The sequence below is a fragment of the Coturnix japonica genome, chromosome 19, assembly GCF_001577835.2.
Source record: "Coturnix japonica isolate 7356 chromosome 19, Coturnix japonica 2.1, whole genome shotgun sequence".
Taxonomy (NCBI): Eukaryota; Metazoa; Chordata; class Aves; order Galliformes; family Phasianidae; genus Coturnix; species Coturnix japonica.
Window position 1 is genome coordinate 8,552,196 of NC_029534.1, and position 20,742 is coordinate 8,572,937.

A 20,742-nucleotide genomic window follows, 5' to 3' on the forward strand; every position below is an offset into this window, starting at 1 on the left:
AGATAAGCATGTCAGACATGTAAGCCATTATCTAGGTCTGGGAATAATGAATGTCTGTATGAATTTTGTGATACAAATTATGTAATGAAGCAGAGAAGAGTCTTTTGAACAAATATGTTAATGAGATGGCAGCTAAGGGAGAGGTTACAGGATTGCCAGCTCCAAATCAAAGATTTTATGTCATTTTCTTTATTTTTTTCACTCTTTTTCTTTTTTGAAGTTGTTAGTCTATGCTACTTTTTAATGTGGTGCACATTTTAATATGCTTTAGGGTTTTTTGCAAACTATATGAGAAATACCAATTCTAGGTCAAGAATGCCTGATCAGCAACACACGCTGACTGAGAAAGCCCCACTGACTCAATATTCATAATGAGGGCTTTTATGTAGAGAGTTGTTGGGTACAGGGTTTGTACTGAAAGGACTGTTCGTTCAGAGTCTGAAAAGCTTTTCTTGGAAAAATATCAGATGCTCCACTGGGAACTTAGTTGAAAGATACTCCTAAAGCAACAGAGTGGACTGGCAGTGGATATGGGAGTACTGATTGGAAGGAAAAGCAGAAAGTAGGAAGCAGTGATATTTGCTGAATGCTGGAAATAACTCTTTGAATTTAAATTCTGTGCAAACTTTCAGAGCGTACCATAATTGTACAAGACCTCTTCTAGGCATCTTTTTAATGCAAGCAGCACAGAGAGGTAAGTTCTGCAATAGCTGTTTTTTAAAATGAAATTTTCAAAAGGCTCTATGGAAGACTGATGTTTTTCTGCTGTCCTAGAATGCCTTAACATCAGCTGTTTTGATTTTTATTTCTCAGTGCCAAGTATTAGAGGTCTTACAGTCCTCATTTAATACAATTTTGTTAATCTTTTTTATCTCTGTGTGTTGCATGGAGCCTGCAACACTAAAATAACTTTAAAATGAAACTGAAGAGTTTTTGTCTTGAGAGGAATAGCAGCTACCTAGATCAAACAGATTGCTTTTTAAACAAGCAAACTGTACTTGTATACTTGGGCAGCATCTGAATTAAAGGCAGAAAATACATTTATCTGTAATTCTATGCATCCTTGCCACAGACCACTCATCTCCAGCAACAATGAGACTAATTGGGATGAATGGCATGTAGTGATAAGAAAAATCAGAAAAGTAGCTCCTTATGCTAAAACTTTCATTTTTCTTATTTTCCACCTGGACTGTTGATCCTGGAATTTCTGCTTCCCAAGAAGACTTGACATATAGTCCCCTTCTACTAACCCAAACAACCAATTCAGGCCAGTGTTTGTTAATGAGCCTCTAGCAGTGTCCCATTTCTGAGTGAAACTCTTTACATTGACTCACATTGTATATAAATGGCATTTGTTCTGGTATCTGTAATACAAAAAGGAAGATCACAAGGCTCTACATGTCGTTGACAATGTTGCTAAGCTCATCTATGAACCTGCTGTCTTCAAAGGAGCTGACTGTTTCTGCTTCTGTTACTCAACCCATTCAAGCTATAACTGGTTTCTTGAGCTGGCTCTGGAGGTCACTGAACACTTCATTGAATATATTCAGCTCACTAACTCAGCAGAAAACCGCTTCTTTTATCAGGTTCATTTTTTTGCTGGATCAATTGCGAAAAGTCCAATGAGTCCCAATATAGCTAGCTAAGAAACTGCAAAACAGCCAGGGCAGGTTGTGCCATCAGGTGAGCTTGGCCAGTTGCTGGAAATGATCAGCCATAAATTTAGATTTTCTGAACTCAATTTATCCCTCCCTTTCTCCTTCCAAATATACCCCCTTCTGCTAAACACTCGGTACATGAACAGCAGAAGATAGTAAGTCATATTTACACTGGTCTGTCAGACAAAGCGAACCATATTGCTATTCCTCTAGAGTTAACTCCTTCCATTTTCTCATTTAAGTGCTTGTTGTCCTTTTTCTTTGTTGACTAGAGAGTGTTTTTCACTGGAGACTGGACACAGGAATGCAGGTTTTGGCTGATTCCACACTTCCTGCTAAGCTCTGTGCTGGTGTGAAGCTTCCTCTCTGTTGGTAAGTAACCCAGGGGGATTGCTGCTAAAAGTCTGAATATTTGGAATCTGTACAGATCCAGCTGGCTACAGTTTTCCTTAATGAACATTCATTGTTTTTGCAATCAGAACTGTAACGTTGGAGTGACTTGCTTCAAACTTCAATCACTCAAGATCCTCTGCTCAACAGAGGACAAGAGCACAACCTATAGTCAGAATTCCCCATTACTTGCTGTAGAATCTGAAATTCTTTATTTCTGACAATAAAAGCTTTGTAAGACTGTACAGAGCCCACAGGATCAAATTGTCATCTTTGCTGCCTTCCATTTCAGGTGGCTTTTGTCATCACAGAAGCAGAGCAAAAATGATCAACAATTTCTTTGTCTAGTGCCCAATCCCTCCCCCCTCCACTCCAATCATTTCTTTCTGCCATGTGAACAGTGCCCACCATCCTCTCAGAAGTGCCATCACTTCTGATTCTGTATAGGCCAAACTGTAGAGAAATCACTGAAACACCACAGCTTTAAGATAACTTTTTTGGTTAACCTTTCTGAGTTATTTTTAACTCAGATCATGGAGGTAAAATCTCACAAAATAACAGGCAGTGAAACACAGCCATGCATGCCTGCACAGACCTTTGTTTTAGGGAGATCCCCACTGCAGGATTAACTCTGCATTGCCCCTAGCTGCTGTCGAATGAGAGATGGTCCTCCCTTGCCATCAACCTGTGCACCCAGCACCTAGAGAAGCCTGGGCCAGCATTTGGTCCTGTAGCTAAGGTGCACTAGAAGAACCAGTGGCCACTGGCAGCTTTTTGCAGGCACTATGAACAGAGATTTCCCTGAGCATTTTCCCAGTTGTGGTAATAATTTGGAACACAGCTATTGAGCTGCTTCCCTTGTTTGCAGAGAGGAATGGAGCCCCGCGTTATGGACAGGACCCCGTACAGACGGAGCTGGTGGATTGGGCCTCGCTCAGGGTCTCGCCGAGATCTCCCAGCTGTCGGACAGGGCCCGTCAACACCAGCTCCGCGTCCCCCAGCGCTGCCAGTGGGAGGGAGGAACCGCGGGGCTGCTCGACCCCACTCGGTGCGGCGGGCGCGGGGCAGGGTGGCTGGGCTGGCGCCCGACGGCATCTCCGTGCCCGCAGTCCCGCTCGTGGGCCCTGTCCGCATCGCTCCGCACAAGCCCGGCCCCGTCCGGGCGCGGGCGAACCCGGTGTCCCATCAGGGCGCGGGCGGGTCGCGCCGCTCCCCGCCATGTCCCTCCCGCCGCAGCCCTGCCGTCCACTACTTAAAGCGGCGGGAAGCGTATGCCGCGCCGCTCGCGTCCTGTCCGTGTTTCCCCACAGAAGATGGCCCCGACGTGCCCACGGTCCCTGCTGAGGTACCGCTCCTTCGCTATCCTCTTGTTCGCACCGCTGCTGCTGCTGCCGCTGCCGATAACTGTGCCCACGCGGGTAAGTGCCTGCGGGGTCCGTGCGGGGACCCCCTGCCCCAAAGGAACCCACCCACTCTCCGCCCCCGGGGCCGAGCCCCGCAGCTGCCCCTGACCTGGCACGTCAGGCAGGTGCGGTTGGAGCTTGCGGGGCACCCACCCGGCCTCGTCTCCCTCGTGTGAGGATCCCCCCATGGCGGGCGGACGCTGCGCGCGGTGCTGCCCGCTCGTTGCCCAGCACTGTATCTCCTCCGGCACCTGAGCGGGAGCTGCAATCGCGCCGTCCTGCACCCCGTCCCAGAGGACTTCCTTCACTGTTAGTCTCTGTCCTGGGCTCAGCGATGTGTCCTACTGCTTGTGCTCCGAATGGTGCTGGTGCTCGGTAGTGGTGCTCACATAAGGAGCCCAGACAGGAGCCCCGTGCCCATTTGTTTGCTCATTCAGAGGAATGCCTGTGCGAGGACCTGAGCTCCCTCCAGCCCATCTTGCAAATTGGATACAATTCTTTTTGAGCCAAAGATAAATATATGAGTAGTTGGCTCGGACATGTAGAGTTGCACTCCAGGTTACCTAGGATTAGCTGTCAGTGGGCAATTAGGGGGCTGATAGGCGGGGTCTTCTGGGCTCTCCAGGCCCGCTGCTGTGACACTGCGATGCTTTTAAGAGTGCTCCTGAGTGCCATTCTTCATCCAGCGGAGCAGTAGGAAGCCATGCACTGTGTGTTATGCAGTGATTATAAGATGAGTTTGAATATAGAGTACTCACATCCATCGTTCTCTGGTGACAGGGGTGTCACAGCTCCTTTGCTTTCAGCGCAGCTACAGTAGCATGAAGCTGGAATGAGCTACCAAGAATTTTATCTTTAAAACCTTGTAGCGTTCTTGGGAAAATGTGAAACCTCTGTTTATAGTATTTTGGCCAACTTGGGCTTCAGCTATTCTAGGGCTAAATGCAGTCTTTCTTCTGAGTGTATTGATCCATATATTTTTAACTACAGAAGGAGTGTTGTGCAGGTGTATTTTAAACTTGTTTACAAACAGAATTGCCAGTCCTTCTGTCTTACCTGTCTAATAACAGCCTCTCTCTTCACTTTAATGCTGGTGTCTTGAGGAAAGGAATTTCTGTCTGTTTGGCACTATTGTGATCAATACTAGGACAATCTCCTGGAAGAAAACAACAAAACCAAAAAAGAGTATTTCTGCGGTTTTCCAGTAATTGTAGGAATACCGAATACCATGTCATCAGTCTTATCTGGGAAATTACAGCATTACACAATGGGAGAGTACCATCTCCATCAGTGGCTTCTTTTCAGCTCTCGATGAGAAGACAAATCATAGTGATTGCTCTGGGATATCCAGACACACCAAGGAAACACTTTGTGACTATTCCTATAAATCACAGACGTTGATAGATATGCATACAGCTACTTACTTAATCTCAGAACTTCGGCTGTTCAAACGGACTGTGGTTGAGTTAATTTATAAACACGACTGTATTTTTTAACTTCATGTAAATTATTGACTCTTCACTGTACAAAGCCAGCATTGTCTGTATTGTTTTATTCAAAGTAATATTCTCCTAGAGTAGTTTGTTTGTCTTTCATCTTGTCAAATAAATTAACTACAGTCTCTTCTTGCACTTAGTTACTGTTGTGCAGCTTAAATTCAATCATAAGTTCACCTCACATTTATCAATGAAAGAAATTAAAATAGGATCTCTCTGATATCTTCTAGTCTCTAATGAAACATTTCTTTCAAAACCTGACCTGCAATTAATCTCCTCTAAACCTGGGGGAAGAAAAAAAAACAAAAAACAAACCAACTCCTCCCTGTTTATAAATATAACCTTACTGCAATTTTAAAACATCACTAATGCCATTTATTTTTGCAATAAAGTCCTATTTGTGCATTAGAATCAGATCCTACAAACACGTACCCTAAATATGAACAAACTGAAAAGAATGCTTTAACTAAAGCTTTAAAACACCATTTACTGTAGGCTAATGAATGCTTGCTTCTAACAATTTTGGAAGTAGAAACCAAGGAAACCTAGGTTAGAAATGTGTAACCAATGATATAAAGAGTCATGTTACAACAAGGGGAATCCTCTTATCAGATAGACACAGCATGGTTTGGGAAAGCAAGTTAGTATCTCATATATCCTTAACTGCTAAAAAAAAATTAAGTAAATAAATGAATCTAAAGGGTTATGGTTATATTTCTAAATTGTTCAGTGATGCAGTTTCTGGGTTCAAGTGTATTACTAAGACAAGCTTCAATTCAAATACACATGAATGTCAACCTGTCCACTCACTTATACTAGGAAATACTCATTTTTGGCATCCATTTAAAAATAATTTACTAAAAATAGAAATGCCCAAATCTCAAACACTGTTAAAAATTCTTGGCACCTGGATGTGAAATCTGCCTACCTCAACTGCCAAGAGGAAATTGCATACTGCACATTATACTTACCTAGCTGTGGAAAGTTTGGTTTTTTTTCATGCCCTACATTTTATGTAAAGGCATTAGGAAACTCACCATGGTCAGAAAGACTTTATGCAACTGACTTCTGAACAAGACTTAAAATGTACAAGTTTAAATCTTTGTGTCCCTTCTACCTATTTCTGTGTAACTTATTAAGCTACAGACAGTTGAATGCTTGGTCCACTTAGAAGAGGTAGCAGTGTGTTTCTTATCTGTAAGAATAGTTTTCTATGCTTATATGTGTCTTCCATTATATTGCAGGAAGCCAAATGTGCGTATATCATCATCATCATGGCTGTCTACTGGTGCACTGAAGTTATCCCACTGGCTGTTACTTCCCTAATGCCAGTGGTATTTTTCCCTCTGCTCGGAGTTCAGAGCTCTAAATCAGTAAGGAACTGTTCTTACTCCATCCATATCTGATAAAGGGAAATCCATTGCTCTGATCCCTCACTGGTAGGAAAGCACTTAATTTCTGTGATGCTGTTTTTGAACATGTTGAGCAGGGTTGTGGTATGGGAAGATGCTGAACCAAATATGTATTTTCCCAAAATGTTAAGGATGTGGGGCTTGGGGTGGTAGAGGGAAATGTCCTCTGGGCATGGATCCTGCTGGAAAACATCCCAGTAGTGCCAGTAGTTTGTACGTTCAAAACCCACCCAATTACAGAGCATTGCTAACATCTTCTGAGAGATTTCAGAATGCATGAGACAAACTTCCTCTGGCAGAGTAGACAGTACAATGCCAGCAAGTACACTGTGTCCCCTTTGAAGCTCATGCTGCTACAGGATAATTGGCTGTTTGTACTAGTGGTAGGGTAGTGCTTTAGCCCGAGCTAGAGACACTACATTTAGGTACTGTAGCCCAGGTTTACTATTGGCCAGCTAACTAGTAAGGATGGGTGAGGTTGTTAGAGGTGCTGGGAAATCTATTTTGGAGCTTAGCATTTCTGGTACCTACATAATACTTTGAGCTTCTACCCATCTTGATGGGTTTTTTTTCGGTTTAGGCTGTTCAGCACTAAAAAAGGGAATCAAGAGTTCTGGAATCTGGAGGCAGTTCTTAGGCTGTCACTGCTCTTTCTGAGAGTGTGGGGCTGAGGCCTGGTGCACTAAATGGCTTTGAGAGGAAGGCAGGAAATACTAGTGAAACTAGCAAGAGGCAAGGTTTGGTCCCCTAATCTATCTTCTTTATCTTACAGGTGTGCTTGCAGTATCTAAATGACACAAATATGCTCTTTGTTGGAGGGCTGATTGTTGCAATTTCTGTTGAACGGTGGAATCTTCACAAAAGGATTGCACTGAGAGTCCTGCTGATGCTTGGGGTGAAGCCTGCACTGTAAGATTGTTACATTAACTTTTCTTTACCTGTGTCAGTTCAGCAGAGACCTAGGTATGGTGTTCAAGAGTCAGCAGAGGAGGGAAGCTCCAAGAAGCTCTTTTGCTGCACTTACACTGAGTTTCCAGTGACAAAGTCTTCTGCAGAAACAGTTTATTTACCCCTCAGCCAAAAACATCATTAATGGAAGGGCGCCTGTGATTGCAAGTTTGCTAACTGACTTCAGTGGCATGAAAATACTTTCAGTTCTATGTCAGCAGCAGTCCCTATAGTCTCTCATATTTCCCATTGGGTTCATGGTTTGATTCTTGGATAAGATTATTCAGTGGAATTCAGTTTTCAAAACACAAGCATTCACTTCTGTTTCAAATATCTAGACTGTCGGTATAGTTGTCAAAAAGGAAAAGGTTTGTCTATAATGCGGCAAATGACTCATGCACAAAAAGTGTTTATCAGCTTCAAAGCAGTAAATATCTGAGTGGAATCCAAATACCTGTTCCTTCCTCTCTAAAGACAAGTGAGATAAATCATTCTCTTCCTTCTTGTTTTAGGCTGAATCTCTGCACAACTACAAAGCTGTGGTTTCACCTGTACTGTTGCTACCCAGCTGACCTATTATTGTATGTGCTGGCATTCACAGTTCCTGTGAAATCCTTTTAACATGACCTGAAGTCATCAGTGAGGCAGGATCCCCACCAACGTCTGTGTGAATGGAGACATGGACCCCACTTAAAGCCACGTGCTTTTTCTGTCATGCTTAAGTGGTACCAGTTACACAGGCAGAAGCGTTGCAAAGGTGGTGGTGGTGGTGAAGAGTGTCCAGTATCCATTAGTTTGCATCTGCAGATAAAGCTAAGTTTACAAGATGCAAAAGCAGTTTTTAGACATAATGACAATAGTCAGGGAAGCAACACAGTTTTATAGTTCACTTCTACAGAGCTGCCATTTCATAAATTCTGGGTTCTTGCTACTGGGAACAAGATGGTGCAAACTTGATCATGCACACATGCCTTTCTTGAATTCTTTCAGTGAAGATGGCAGAGCTAGGAGGGGATCTGTCCCTGCTTTGTATTATCAGAGACTACACACATCTCTTTCTGGAGTCTGCTCTCTAAATTACGCTCTCTAACTACAAAGCCTAGCAGTGTCTGATTTCTCCTCTTTTCTCCTCTGCTTGTTTCTCTCTTTTCAGCCTCATGCTGGGGTTTATGATAGTCACTGCCTTCCTGTCCATGTGGATAAGTAACACAGCTACCACTGCTATGATGGTTCCCATTGTTCAGGCTGTCCTGGATCAAATGGACAACACAGAGAATGATGTGACCATGATGGAGCAAGCAACTGGCCAAACAAATACAGTGATTGAGCTGGAGGAAAAGAATGCATCAGATCCCACTCCAGTGCAGGGTAAGGGCCTGCCAAAGGAATTAGTTGATTCCAAGGAATTTGTAAACTCAGAGCTTATATATTCAGTCCCTCCAATTTCACTGCTCTGTTGTGCAAGTACATAGGGCTATGTTATTAAATACTACTAAATGTCAATCTGTGATGCCTTTCTCATTCAGAGAAGGAAGAATTGTCTTGGGGATTTTCATGGAGATGTGATTTCACTGAATTAGTTCGATCAGCCACGATCTGCTAGATCAGAGAGTGCTCTGTAGGTTTTCTCATTGCTAGCTTTCAAACAGTTGTATAATCTTGTAATATGTCAATGCTGATTTTTTGTGCTTACTCTTGAGTCTAAAAAACTTCTGCACTTAGACTAGAGATATTAATTTTGCTGTTTTTCTGTATACTTAGAAGGAGCTACTTGGCTTTGCTGATTAATTTACCTATAACATGCAATGAAAGCAGCAAATTTGAGTGAAGAATACCTATGGCTATTGTTGAATTGTTTGTAATTGCTATAAATTCATTGTCTCACTCAGTCCAGTCAGACTTAAGGATTAAATTGTTAATCTCAGAGCAGAATGGGCACAGCAGCAAAATTTCACACTGATCAAAACAGTTTGTGCCAGGCCAGAACTGTGTTTGTGCCAGGCCAGAATTGTGTTTGGGGTGTTTTTTTGGTTTTTTTTTGGTTTTGTTTTGTTTACTTGTTTTGTTTATTTGCTTTGTTTTGTTTATTTGTTTTGGTTGTTGTTTGTTTTGATGTTGTTTTTCTGTCATAGTTGCAGCTGCTAAACTTTCTTGGGTTCTTACTGTGGTATTGAAAGGATTCTCGTAATTACAATTTCTGGGTGATGGTAAGCCTCTATGTGAAATAGGAAATTGCTGTTTAGAAACTGTGGCAACAAAATGGGCAACAGCATCCTTGGATAATGTAGAGCCAGACTATCAGCCTTTATCCTCAGCACCTCATGAACACAATCCTGAAATATTTGGGGAATTATTCTGTGGGGTTTTAAAAGAAAATTAAGTGGAAGAACTGAGTCTCCAGGCCCTGACCCTAACTTCACCTGAGGCAAGTCATGTTCTTTGTGTTTAGTCATAAGCAACGGACAAGTTCCTGATGGCACCAGATCTTCTGAGGAAAAGAAAATGAAGAAACGTATATGTAAGGGAATGACACTGTGTGTGTGCTATGCTGCTAGCATTGGAGGAACTGCAACACTGACTGGAACAGGGCCAAACATGGTATTGAAAGGCCAGATGAATCAGTAAGTCATTCTTGCTGTTTCTTTACTTTTAATGCTGTACAGTTTTGTGACCGACATATTAAAGTAATAGTAGCCATTTCAGTTGTTAAACTACTAAGTAACCAGCTGATGAACTGAAAATAAGAAATGTGTGTAAAGCGATGGGCCTTATTTTTCTGCTCCAGCACCTTTTAGGTAGCTGTATGATGGTACTATAGATCTCCTGAGAAACTTAGAAATTCTTGCTAATAATTGACAGACGGATGGCTGAGTATGAGAGACTGGTTCTTCTGCCTCCTCCTTTTCAAGTAAAATGTGGCACATGAACAGTGCAACTGCAGTGAGGATCTTGAGAAGAATGTATGATTAAGTCTTCTCACAAACACACTGAAAAGATGTAAGAATAGTTTAGCCACTGTTGTATTATTATTTCTCCACCCTGTGGCTGTGTAAACTATACAGATACTGTTGTAACAGAAAGGAGTTATCTGCAAAATAATCTTTTCTAAGATGGGCACTGTTGGAGTCGTGGCCTGAACCACTGATTGAGCACCTAGGGTCAGACCTGGGGGCACAGGTAAAGGCAGTTCACCTGTATGACAGGAAGGGGTGGAGCCTGGCTGCACCTCTTTTAGACCTCATTTAAGGGCTGGCTGCCACTGGGGAAAGGTTTCTTTCTGGAGATCCCTCTTCGGTGGAGTTTTCCCTTGTGAACCTAGAATCTTCTGATATGGGTGAGCAATCTTCTTCCCTTCTTTTATAGTACTTTTCTATTGTGCTGGTCCTTCTGTCATCACACCTTTGTTGTAATGCCTTTCCCATTGTATTGATCTGTCCAATTGCTATAGAAATTAATTTAGATGCAATCTTTTTTTGCAGTGGAAATTCTGCAGGCTCCACAACAGTTGATAAACATTCCATCATTCTACTGGAGTAATTAAGCTGCAGCAGCTACATTATCCATTGGTTTTATCACCCAGCTGAAAATTTGCTATTGCCATTTCTTCTCCAGTGTGGGGAAGAACAGAAAGTTGTTGTTAATAAAATTCTGGCTGCTTTATTTGTCTTCTACTGAAGTGAGCAGAAGTGCAGCTATTAACTTCAAAAGGAAATTCTTGTTCTCCTATTACAATTATGAAGGGAGAGGGGGAAAAACATCACATCATGGAATAAATGAACAGATGTAGAGATCTTTCAACAGTGCTTGTCTTACTGTGACCTAAAATATATGCACGAGCTCCTGTTTGCTTTAAAGTAGAATGTAGGGAAGATTATCAGAGTATCTTTTAAGTTCTCTTCTGAGATCCAGATCTGCCTTTCTATTCAGTTAGGCAGTGAGTATTGCTTATGATTACTAGTAATGGTTGTCCTGAATTTACATGTCTAATTGTCACCAAAACATAATTGAGGGCAGATTACTGAATGTTTTGAGGTTAATACAGAAAGTATTTTTCTTTTCAGGTTATTCCCCAACAATAATGATGTTGTGAATTTTGCTTCCTGGTTTGGGTTTGCCTTCCCAAATATGATTCTGATGTTGGTATTAGCTTGGCTTTGGCTCCAGTGCTCTTTCATGGGATTCAAGTAAGCATTTAACTACATCATATCATGTAAACCACTCAGCTAATGCAGATCAGGTCGCTCACAAGTTTCTAGATAAAACAAAAGCACTGACAGGTTATTCATTCTGTAACTGGGAGCTGTTGCATTTCATACTTTTGAAATCTGGAAGCTTTTTATGTTAGGGCAGTCACAGCAAGGCAGAAGTAGAAGACATTCTTAATGTTCAGATAGAACTGTATTTTTCAATTTAAAATCTGAGAATTTCAGTCCTAGAAGAGCATGCATATATTTTGCTGCCCTCGATTCAACACTGGGTTTTTCATACTAGGTTGTACCAAATTGGAGAGACTTACATCCATTCATAGACTCCAATTTTCTGTGAAATTTGGCATGTGCATGTGAAATACTGTGACACTGCTACCATTTATCTGTTCCTGCCCTCTGCTTTAGTCTGTGCCTGTCTGGAGAAGGAACAGCTTCAGTGTGGAAAGCATGGTAAATTCCTGTAGTGTGTTAACGCTTACAGTGTTTTCTTCTCCCTTTTCTTAAAGCTTTAAAAAAAGCTGGGGATGTGGGACAGTGAGAACTGCTAAAGAAAAAGCTGCATACAACGTGCTGAAAGCAGAAATGAAGAAATTAGGCCCTATCTCTTATGCTGAATTCAATGTCCTCATAATGTTTGCTCTGCTGGTTCTCTTGTGGTTTTCCAGACACCCCGGCTTTGTAAAAGGCTGGGCTAGCAGGCTCTTCCCAGAAGGAGAAAAGTAAGTTTTGAGGTTTTTTCATTCTGTACTTCCCTGGATGGGAATCAGATTCCCATTCTCTTATTCTGTTTTGACTGTTCATTCCAACCATATTTGAATTTGTTTGTTGGGCTGAATCCTCTTATGCATGAGATCTACAAACTGACAGTTTGGATTGCAATGAAGGCTGAGGACTGGGACATTGAGCAAGCTGAGCCTCAGAAAGGAAGATAAAATTCTGCAGTGCTTGCCTATGTCATGCAGAAGTACGTGGCAGTGTTTTCTTTGTATGAGTTATGATTAGCTGTGGTGTTTAAGTATTTGGTACTATCATCTCTAAAAAAAAAAAACATGCATTGAAATGCCTGGGAAATGAATTACATATTAAGAACATAAAATGTGCAACAGGAAAATCTTTCAGGTAATTTTCTTGCAAATCACTGGAATACAGGCTTTGAGTCTTGACTTCCTCCGAGAGAGGTAACCCTGCCCATGGAGGTTATTTTCGTACGTGATTTTGATTAGTTGTGTGCTAATTTCATTTATGATGTTTTTGCTGTGGCGGGTCTAAGATACCTAAGGGTAATAACCTAAGGATAAGTCAGGAGCTAGCAATCTGTTTTGCTAATATATAGGCCCCAAGCAGAATGACAAGGAACATTGTTTTCAATGCTGGAAGGCAGGCATCTTCTGGAAGACAGATGTCTTATTTTCTAAGCTATTTTCTCTTTTCTTCTTTAGATATATCACTGATTCTGCTCCTGCTGTGTTTATTGCCCTGCTACTGTTTATCCTTCCTGCTAATAAACCCAAATTCATAGGCTGGAATTCAAGCATGTCTGACACTGAACAGACTGAAGAAGGTATTTAAAAGAGGCATTGTAATGTTGTGAAAATTACCCCATTCCAGCTAACATGGAAAAAACATACTCCTGATTTGCATGCATTTCTTCAGGGTACCTCATTTTACAAACATCCTGCGCAGGGCTGGGGCAAGCTCCCTGTTTGTATGTGTTATCCTTACTCTTACATGTGCAGGTTTGTCAGTAACATACCTCTGCCTGCTGTATCTTTCCCTTGTATCTTAAAAAACTGGAGACAAAATTGGTTTCACTCTCCTGAAATATATTCTGCTTTTCATTTCTCACTTCAGATATTAAAAAGCCATTTTTATCAGCCCCACTGCTAGAATGGAATGTGGTTCAGAGGAAGATGCCCTGGAGCATTGTGCTGCTGCTGGGAGGAGGTTTTGCTTTGGCTGATGCAAGTGCAGTATGTTCTGATATTTATTTTTCTCTAACTCAGAGGTGGACTTGTCTGGTTTGCTTTTTGGTCCTGTATCACTGGGCATACACTCAAAGCCAAACTCACTAGAAATGTTTGCATCTGGAGGTAGATAAAAATTAGCAAAAATTAAGAGGAAAGGTGAATATTTCTGACTCTTTTTCAGGAACTTGCATGCACTGATCAAGTTTGTCAAATTTATCTAAGCCCTGGATGTCTTGGGACCTTCATTGGCTGCACAGACAAAAAGAGTAGCTTTTCTTATTTGTATTGTCATTCTGATCCCATCCCTGACTAGAAAAAAATAGGAGCATAAATAACATTTAAAAGCTTCCCAGAACCATTTGAGGTTTGTTCAAAGGACATTAATCTTCAGATTTAAACCAAACTATTTCTGAACAGTTCAGGAAGAAAATGATTGTGAGAAGATATTTTCAAACAATCATACACAGTGGGATTTCTTGAATCTATTGTGACTGGCTGTTGCTAGGCAATATGCTGTACTCCATAAGCCCATTGTTTAATCCTGTGCTTATGAATTCACAGAAAAGGCAGCTGAATTCCACAAACAGGAAGGGATCTTGAGGCAAACTATGCTCTCTACTTCATTGTACTAAGACGCATCCTAGGTCGTAGCCTTAGATAACAAGAGTGTCATGCTTTAGAGAAGCTTGTATTCAGATCTAAGTTTTGTGCCTACACAGTTTTTAAACAATGGGGTAAATTAAAGCTCTGGTCTGTTACATTCATCTACATTCACCATATGTACAAAGTTAAAGTTCTGGAAGACTACAAGCTATCAAGTCAAAGGCTCTGTAAGTTCTTTGATTCAATTGCTATCTATTCATAACATAGGATATTCATACAGCATCATTATCTTCAGAAACATTAAAAATTCATTCTAGGAACCTTGTGAGTGGTTCATTAAGTATTTGCAGTAGTCCCACAATAATTATTTCTGCTTAGTAGAAAAGAAATAAATAACCAAAACATGAACAAGTATTTGGGTTTTAGGAAAATCAGAGAAGTGTGGCTGAGTGTTATGTCCAGTTGGCAATGAATTCTTTTTAGCGTTTGTGACAGATCATTGTGCTTTCATGAGGGGCGGTTATATAATTCAGGAGCCATTTAGCATTATCTGTTAGGAACATTACACATAATGAGTTTCTGCTCCCAAGCCAGGGAGTCTAAACCTCACTGAAAGGAATACTTTTTTGCTCTTATCAGAACTCTGGACTCTCAGCTTGGCTGGGTCATCAGATGACTCCATTAGGATCTATTCCACCCTGGTCCATTGCAACGGTACTTTCCCTTATTATAGCTGTCTTCACTGAATGCACCAGTAATGTTGCCACAGCCACCCTCTTCCTACCTGTCTTTTCATCCATGGTAAGATTACTTAAATCTTGTTATACTATTAACTGACAGATCAGGAGTAAACAGACAGTCTCTAGTGGCAAAGCAACATCATATTTACTATCTTGAATTTTGCTCTAATGTCACTCTGAAATCCAGCAGTGAAATAGTCCATCTGACAGTATATTCTAATAGACAGTGACTTAATCTAGTGTTGCTAGACAGAGTCAAATTTATATCCCTAACATTACTGCTATGTTTATAATGTTGTAAGCAGATGGGCAGTGAGAATGCAGACTTCAACCAGTCTTTGTCCTGTCCATACATCTGAAGTCTGAGATACTGGCTTATTGGGGCAAGAAGCTAATTCAGGAAGCCACTTCAAGCCTGCCAGAAGGAATGCTCCTTGGCTGTGGAGAAAGTGAAGTGAGAGTCACTTTTTTAATACAGATCACACTACATCAGTTATTTTGGATCACTTTATATTTGAGCCATCAACTCAGAACTGGAAAATCTAAACCAAACAAAAAAAAGATATCCACCACTTTCTTCTATTCATCCCTTTGGATGGTTCCTTTATCTTCATCATTTACACTAGAACACAGGAAGTGGTGGGCTTGATCTCTAAAAATACATCATTTTCTGTATTAAGACAGAACATTTTTAAACCTTAGGGAGGAAAACCTGGTAAGTTTTGCTGTAAAAGCAGTTGCAAGTCCTGCCTTTTCTAACCAGAATGGAAATGCAAGCATGAAGGAAAAAAATAGGATATTTTGTTATTTAACTCGGAAAGTACAGCCACTTTATTCTAAGTTATTTCATCAGGATTGAATTGCCAAATAAAGGTGCTGTGCTCCTAGTCACTGCAGTTCTGAGTCCCACAAAGTTTATGTAACGTCTAAAAGTGTTACTCTCCATGCTTTGTAATTATAGTTCCATCCTTGTATTAACCCAGCAAACACTCTAAAAATGCAGTCCAAGGTCAAAGAAAAGATTGCTGGGTAATTTTGACCAGAACTCCGAATTATACCATAGAGCAATGAGAAAGAATCAAGCACTCTTTTAAGTACTGCGGGAGAGAGAAACCAAAGTTATCTTTAAGCACGTGTAGATTCCATAATAAAATGCTTGAAAATTACTCTGGTGTTGTAATACCAGGGAATTAACTGAACCTGTGTGTCTCAGAGGTCTGGGAAATGTGGGTTTGGGGGTTTTTTTTGGTGCTTTTTAAAAACAAAACAAAACAAAACAAAACAAAAAAAAACCAAAACCTTCTAGCTTGATAATTGTCTTTGTTTTGTTGCAGGCCACATCTGTCAAGATCCACCCTTTGTACGTTATGCTGCCGGGTACTCTGAGCGCTTCATTTGCCTTCATGCTGCCTGTTGCAACACCTCCAAATGCAATAGTGTTTTCCTATGGCCATATCCGGGTTTTGGACATGGTAAGTTGATAACTGCCTGGTCTCTCATCTGAAGCTCTCCATTGTACTTCCCCTGAAATATGACAAGAGTTTAATTTTCTTGGCCTAATATTTGCCTTCCTCTTTACTGCTGCAAAGATTTGCATCTCTGCAGCAACATTACCTTTCTCATAGACTTTGGCAGACATACTGTCTGGTCCAACTGAAATTCAAACCTTGCAAGTATAAGTCTCTTAAACACAAAGGGCTTAAAATGCAGCTGGTGCTTTCCAGTGTCTTCTGGGGCTTTTGCAAAGGTAGATAAAAGTGCTGAAAGCTTGAAGGTAACAAGTCCAGTTGCCCTGGACTTTGGTCTTCTGGTTGCCTGTGGATCACACAGTACCACATTCTGTGCTGAACATCCAAAAATGATCAGTTTTCTGACTGAAGACTTGAAGGGCACGGAAGCTACTCTTTAACTAGTAAGAACAACTTCTTGATAGTCTATTAAATCTCCTAGACCTGTTGAAGAGCAAAGCATTCAAAGGCTTTGGACAGTGTGTTCCCTGGTATTTCTACCTAAGCAAGAACATAGGGCATTGGGTACTGTGGCTATTTTATTTGCTTTAATTTGACCATGGTTTTTGTTTGTTTGTTTGTTTTGTACAAATATGTCTTGCTATAATTTGCTGTGCTGATTTTTGGTTGTTGGTTTGAATTTTCATCCTTCTAGGTTAGGTCTGGAATAGTAATGAATATCATTGGAGTCTTCTGTATCACACTGGCAATCAACACATGGGGAAGACCTATATTTGAGCTGGACACATTCCCAACGTGGGCAAACAGCACAACTAATCAGTGAGCAATGAAGAACAATGAAGAATTCATATGTTATACAAGGAAAGACCCCTTAATCCTACTCCCTATTGCCTGAAGCAATATATAGAGCCTTGTTGCTGTTTCAGATCCAGTGTTAGGTGCTACCTTCTGGGAGTCACGCATCAGATCAAGTATGAACAAACTCATTACAGTCTTGCTGGAGACAAATGTGCTGTTTAATTATGCAACCCTAAGGATGGTATGTTTGGATCATAAGTATGATCAAGTGATTCACTGCATTTTCAACCAAGGTCAAGATTTAGAATTTATCTAATTTTATTTAATAAAGAGTGAGTAAGCTGTTGTATCAAATAGTTTGGACTATTTTATCACTGGTATGTTCTTGTAAATCATTGTCACTGGACCCAGTTAAGAGCTGACAATTCATTAACTGCTACAGATATCAACAAGTCAGCAGCTGAACAGAAATTCCTGATGTCACTTATTTAGTGTAAAGTTTGTAATATTTTAGTCTGGACTCAGACTTCTGGCAGACTCTTTCCAAGTCAACATGCAAATATTTTTCATTACCTTGTCATGACTAAAGTTTTGTTTCTGGATTTGCTGTACAACCTCAAGCAAGTCAGTTTACCTCTTTTTGTCTGTTTCCCATTCTGAAAAGATGATACAGTACTTATCTACCTCATAGGATGTTGTGAAGAAATAAGGGTGAACTTCAAAGGTAGTTTTCCACCATGAGGGGGGGAAAAAAAAAAAAGCAGCATCTGGCCTCTAGCACTGTAATGTGTGTAGAATATTCAACAGTTTTGCTGTTGTTATTAACATGAATGTTCTTTACATAACTGTAAAAATATTCATGTTTTGTCTTTAAAAGTGAGTCAAGTATATATTCACAAGATCACTAGATGCTCTTCTGAGCAGAAAACTTCAGTAATGATTTTCGTTTCTTGCTTTTGTCTTCTATGGTCTTTCAAGGTGCTGGACACTATAAACTCTCCACTGACCACTGTTCTTGGTACCTCCAACAGCTCTGTTCCAGCTGGCTGCATATGGTGCAGCCTCATACCTCTTCCATGGAATGCTGGGACATGTGGATAAACACTTGCAAAGTTTGTCTAAGCAAAAGAGCGGATCTAGTGCCAAGAAATGGCTTGGTCACAAGTATTGGTCACCACCACCTAAAGGTTATCACAGTCTTCATTTAAAGTATAGCCAGAACCAACTAAGCACCTTCTGTGCTTTGGAAATCATTACTTAATGCCAACTTGCAACTAGGTATCTACAGTTGCACCTGAGAAAGTGACTTGTTTTGCTGATAGTCCTCATAATACAAAGACATTTCATCACTGCAAGAAACTTCATAGTGTTCATCTTCACTCTTGCAACAATGGTCCTTGTGTGGACCATTGTGTAACATTGAGCTTGTCTGTCTCAATTTATATTGACCCAGATTCCTCCAAAAATGGTTTCAGATTGAAGGTGTAGGACAGGTATTTCCCCTCCTTTTTACAGAAAGGAATGTTCTGAAAGTATTTTGAAGAGGAGAAAGTGTCCTCCTCTCAGCTAGGGAAGAGCTTTCTTCTGTTGTTGTGCAAGTAGAAAACAAATGTGTTGTTTTCAGCAATGGTTACAGTGGGTGAGTTACTGACAGAAGTGCCAGATCAGGGAGGAAAGTACTTATGGTAAATTAAAGAAAGAACTCTGACTTTATTATAAATGTGGTACACTTGATGTGTCACCTTGTTGCCTTTCTGATCTCAAGTATTTCCCTCTGAGACATCCTTATGACATCTTATAAATGATGGATATTCAATTTAAATGGCAAATTGCAGAATTAGAGTCAGGCAACTAAAATATTGCTAGGACTGTCTTCTATCTGGCACAGATTTTCTCCTGTCTGACACAGCAGACCACCTGTTTCTGCATTACCTTCCACTGTAGTATAGTATTGCTCCAGTAAGGTCCACAGTGGTACACACCATAGAAAATAAGTGCAAAGCAGAGATTTCAACACTGCTTTAACTATCTTCAGACCTACGAATCAGTGCTTCCTTTCATCAACTAATTGATAACCTGAGTTTCCACCTTTGAAAACGCTCAGGCAGAACCAAAGTATACACTGCAAGATAGGAATCTAAGAAACACAGCAGTTTTTAAAGAAATATACTTGCACAAAGTCTACAGAATAATGGGCGCAAACACATTTTTCTTCAGTATCAAGCATGCATGTCGTCCTGCTCCTGTGCCTGAGTAAATAAATGTGTTATTTACAATAGGTAACACAAAGACAATTGCTTTGTCACTGGAGGTAGGTTACATTCGTCTTCCAGCACTACAGGATAAGTATCATTAGACTTCCTCATCTTACATGGCAGTTATTTTTCTTCTAATCAAAGTCTTTCAGCTTTACGTACAAGTTGTCTTTAGATGGTAGCATAAAATAATCCCTTTTCCTCCAACTTCAAAGCATTGACCACCAAAGCACAAAGAAAGCATGGGAGGATCTTAGTGTGGACTTAACTTAGTACAGGTTAGTCAGCCATACTGAACCAGCAAATACTTCCTGTTTTATCATGTGTGATGTGACAAAACTACAGCGCTGGATATTTGGAGGTCATTTGGAAAGTCATTTGCTGTAAGATGATTAAAAAACAATGTATTTGGCAGCTTTTTAAAAATAGATTTGAATAGAGGAAAAATATTTTCTTGTCCATATAGGTGTCATTGTTTGTTTGTTTTCCTGTGGCACTGTGTCAACTGCACGTCAGTTACAGCGTAAGTGTAGATTGTCTGTTTTGATCATAAGAAAGAGGCCATTCCTCCTGTAAGAAAAAAAAAGTTATCCTTTCTGTGTTTATTTACCCAAATTAAATTATTCTGGTCTTTTTCAGCATGCATCTTCTCAACGAGTTTTCATACTCATCCAGGTCAGAATATGAGCCTCTTAAGACATTAGTTTATTGATGAGCCAAACATTATTTTATAGCCAGTCCATACCATTGACAGAACTGAGTGTACCAGATACCAGAACAGCCAACATGTGTGAATGATTCTTTGTGAACAATAATGTGGGTTGGGTCTTCACAAATATTTTGGCAAGCAAGTTGAATACCAAGTTTTCCATCAGAAATAAAATTAATACTATTTTTCAATTAAGCATTGATTATTTCTGGAACAAATATGAATTTTTCTTCAACAGTTTCTCCTGGTCATGGGGTTAAAAATAAAATTTCCTCTGAAGGTGGTGGAGGCTTCAGCTCCTTTTTTAACAAAAGCTGGGGAAAAAAACCCAACAATTTACACTTTCCTGAGTAGCCCCTTAACCTCAGCTGTCTTACGATGCCTTGTTTCAGAGCTTACCCTTTACTCTTTCCATCCACAACTGTCTATATACGTGAGTTAGATCAATAAGAGCAAATCATAATATATCACCCTAATGTACAGGAAATGTACCAGTTAAAAACTGGGAATTCATAATGGGAGATTTACCCAAACATTCAAATAAATGACTTTCTGCAGGTGATCCGGGCCCAGCTATTAGGAATTGTTGTTTTTTTTTTTTTTGTTTTGTATTGTTTCATTTTGAGCTGATAGGAGCTGATGACGGTCATCATTCTAGGCATTAACTAGATGCACACGTCCTTCAT

At 40.5% G+C, this 20,742-nt stretch overlaps 1 protein-coding gene across 5 annotated transcripts; it reads left to right on the forward strand.

The window, feature by feature from the left end:
• Positions 1-424: 424 nt before the first annotated feature.
• Positions 425-20,247, forward strand: SLC13A5 (solute carrier family 13 member 5). 5 transcript variants are annotated; one of them, XR_001559048.2, is made up of 14 exons: positions 425-694; positions 1,931-2,030; positions 2,917-3,466; positions 6,192-6,320; positions 7,132-7,268; positions 8,461-8,675; positions 9,757-9,928; positions 11,369-11,491; positions 12,022-12,234; positions 12,955-13,076; positions 13,367-13,485; positions 14,725-14,886; positions 15,131-15,279; positions 16,160-16,273. XR_001559048.2 is itself a non-coding variant. In XM_015881211.2 (14 exons), exons 3-14 carry the CDS (start codon positions 3,320-3,322, stop codon positions 17,115-17,117), a joined length of 1,806 nt encoding a protein of 601 aa, XP_015736697.1. In that variant the 5' UTR covers positions 435-694; positions 1,931-2,030; positions 2,138-3,319; the 3' UTR covers positions 17,118-20,247. The 5 variants fall into 5 exon arrangements, 4 of the variants coding, with proteins under 4 accessions (XP_015736697.1, XP_015736696.1, XP_015736698.1 ...); XM_015881211.2 differs by lacking the exon at positions 15,131-15,279 and adding an exon at positions 16,989-20,247 and having other exon boundaries at positions 435-694; positions 2,138-3,466; positions 16,160-16,297; XM_015881210.2 differs by lacking the exon at positions 15,131-15,279 and adding an exon at positions 16,989-20,247 and having other exon boundaries at positions 435-694; positions 16,160-16,297.
• Positions 20,248-20,742: the final 495 nt, after the last annotated feature.

Excerpts from the sequence above, each read along its gene's own strand:
- SLC13A5 (XM_015881211.2), top strand. The coding sequence starts at position 3,320 with ATGCCGCGCCGCTCGCGTCCTGTCCGTGTTTCCCCACAGAAGATGGCC. Across the intron at positions 11,492-12,021 it reads TGCTCTTTCATGGGATTCAA|CTTTAAAAAAAGCTGGGGAT; the intron begins GTAAGCATTTAA and ends CTTTTCTTAAAG. Across the intron at positions 13,077-13,366 it reads CACTGAACAGACTGAAGAAG|ATATTAAAAAGCCATTTTTA; the intron begins GTATTTAAAAGA and ends TTCTCACTTCAG.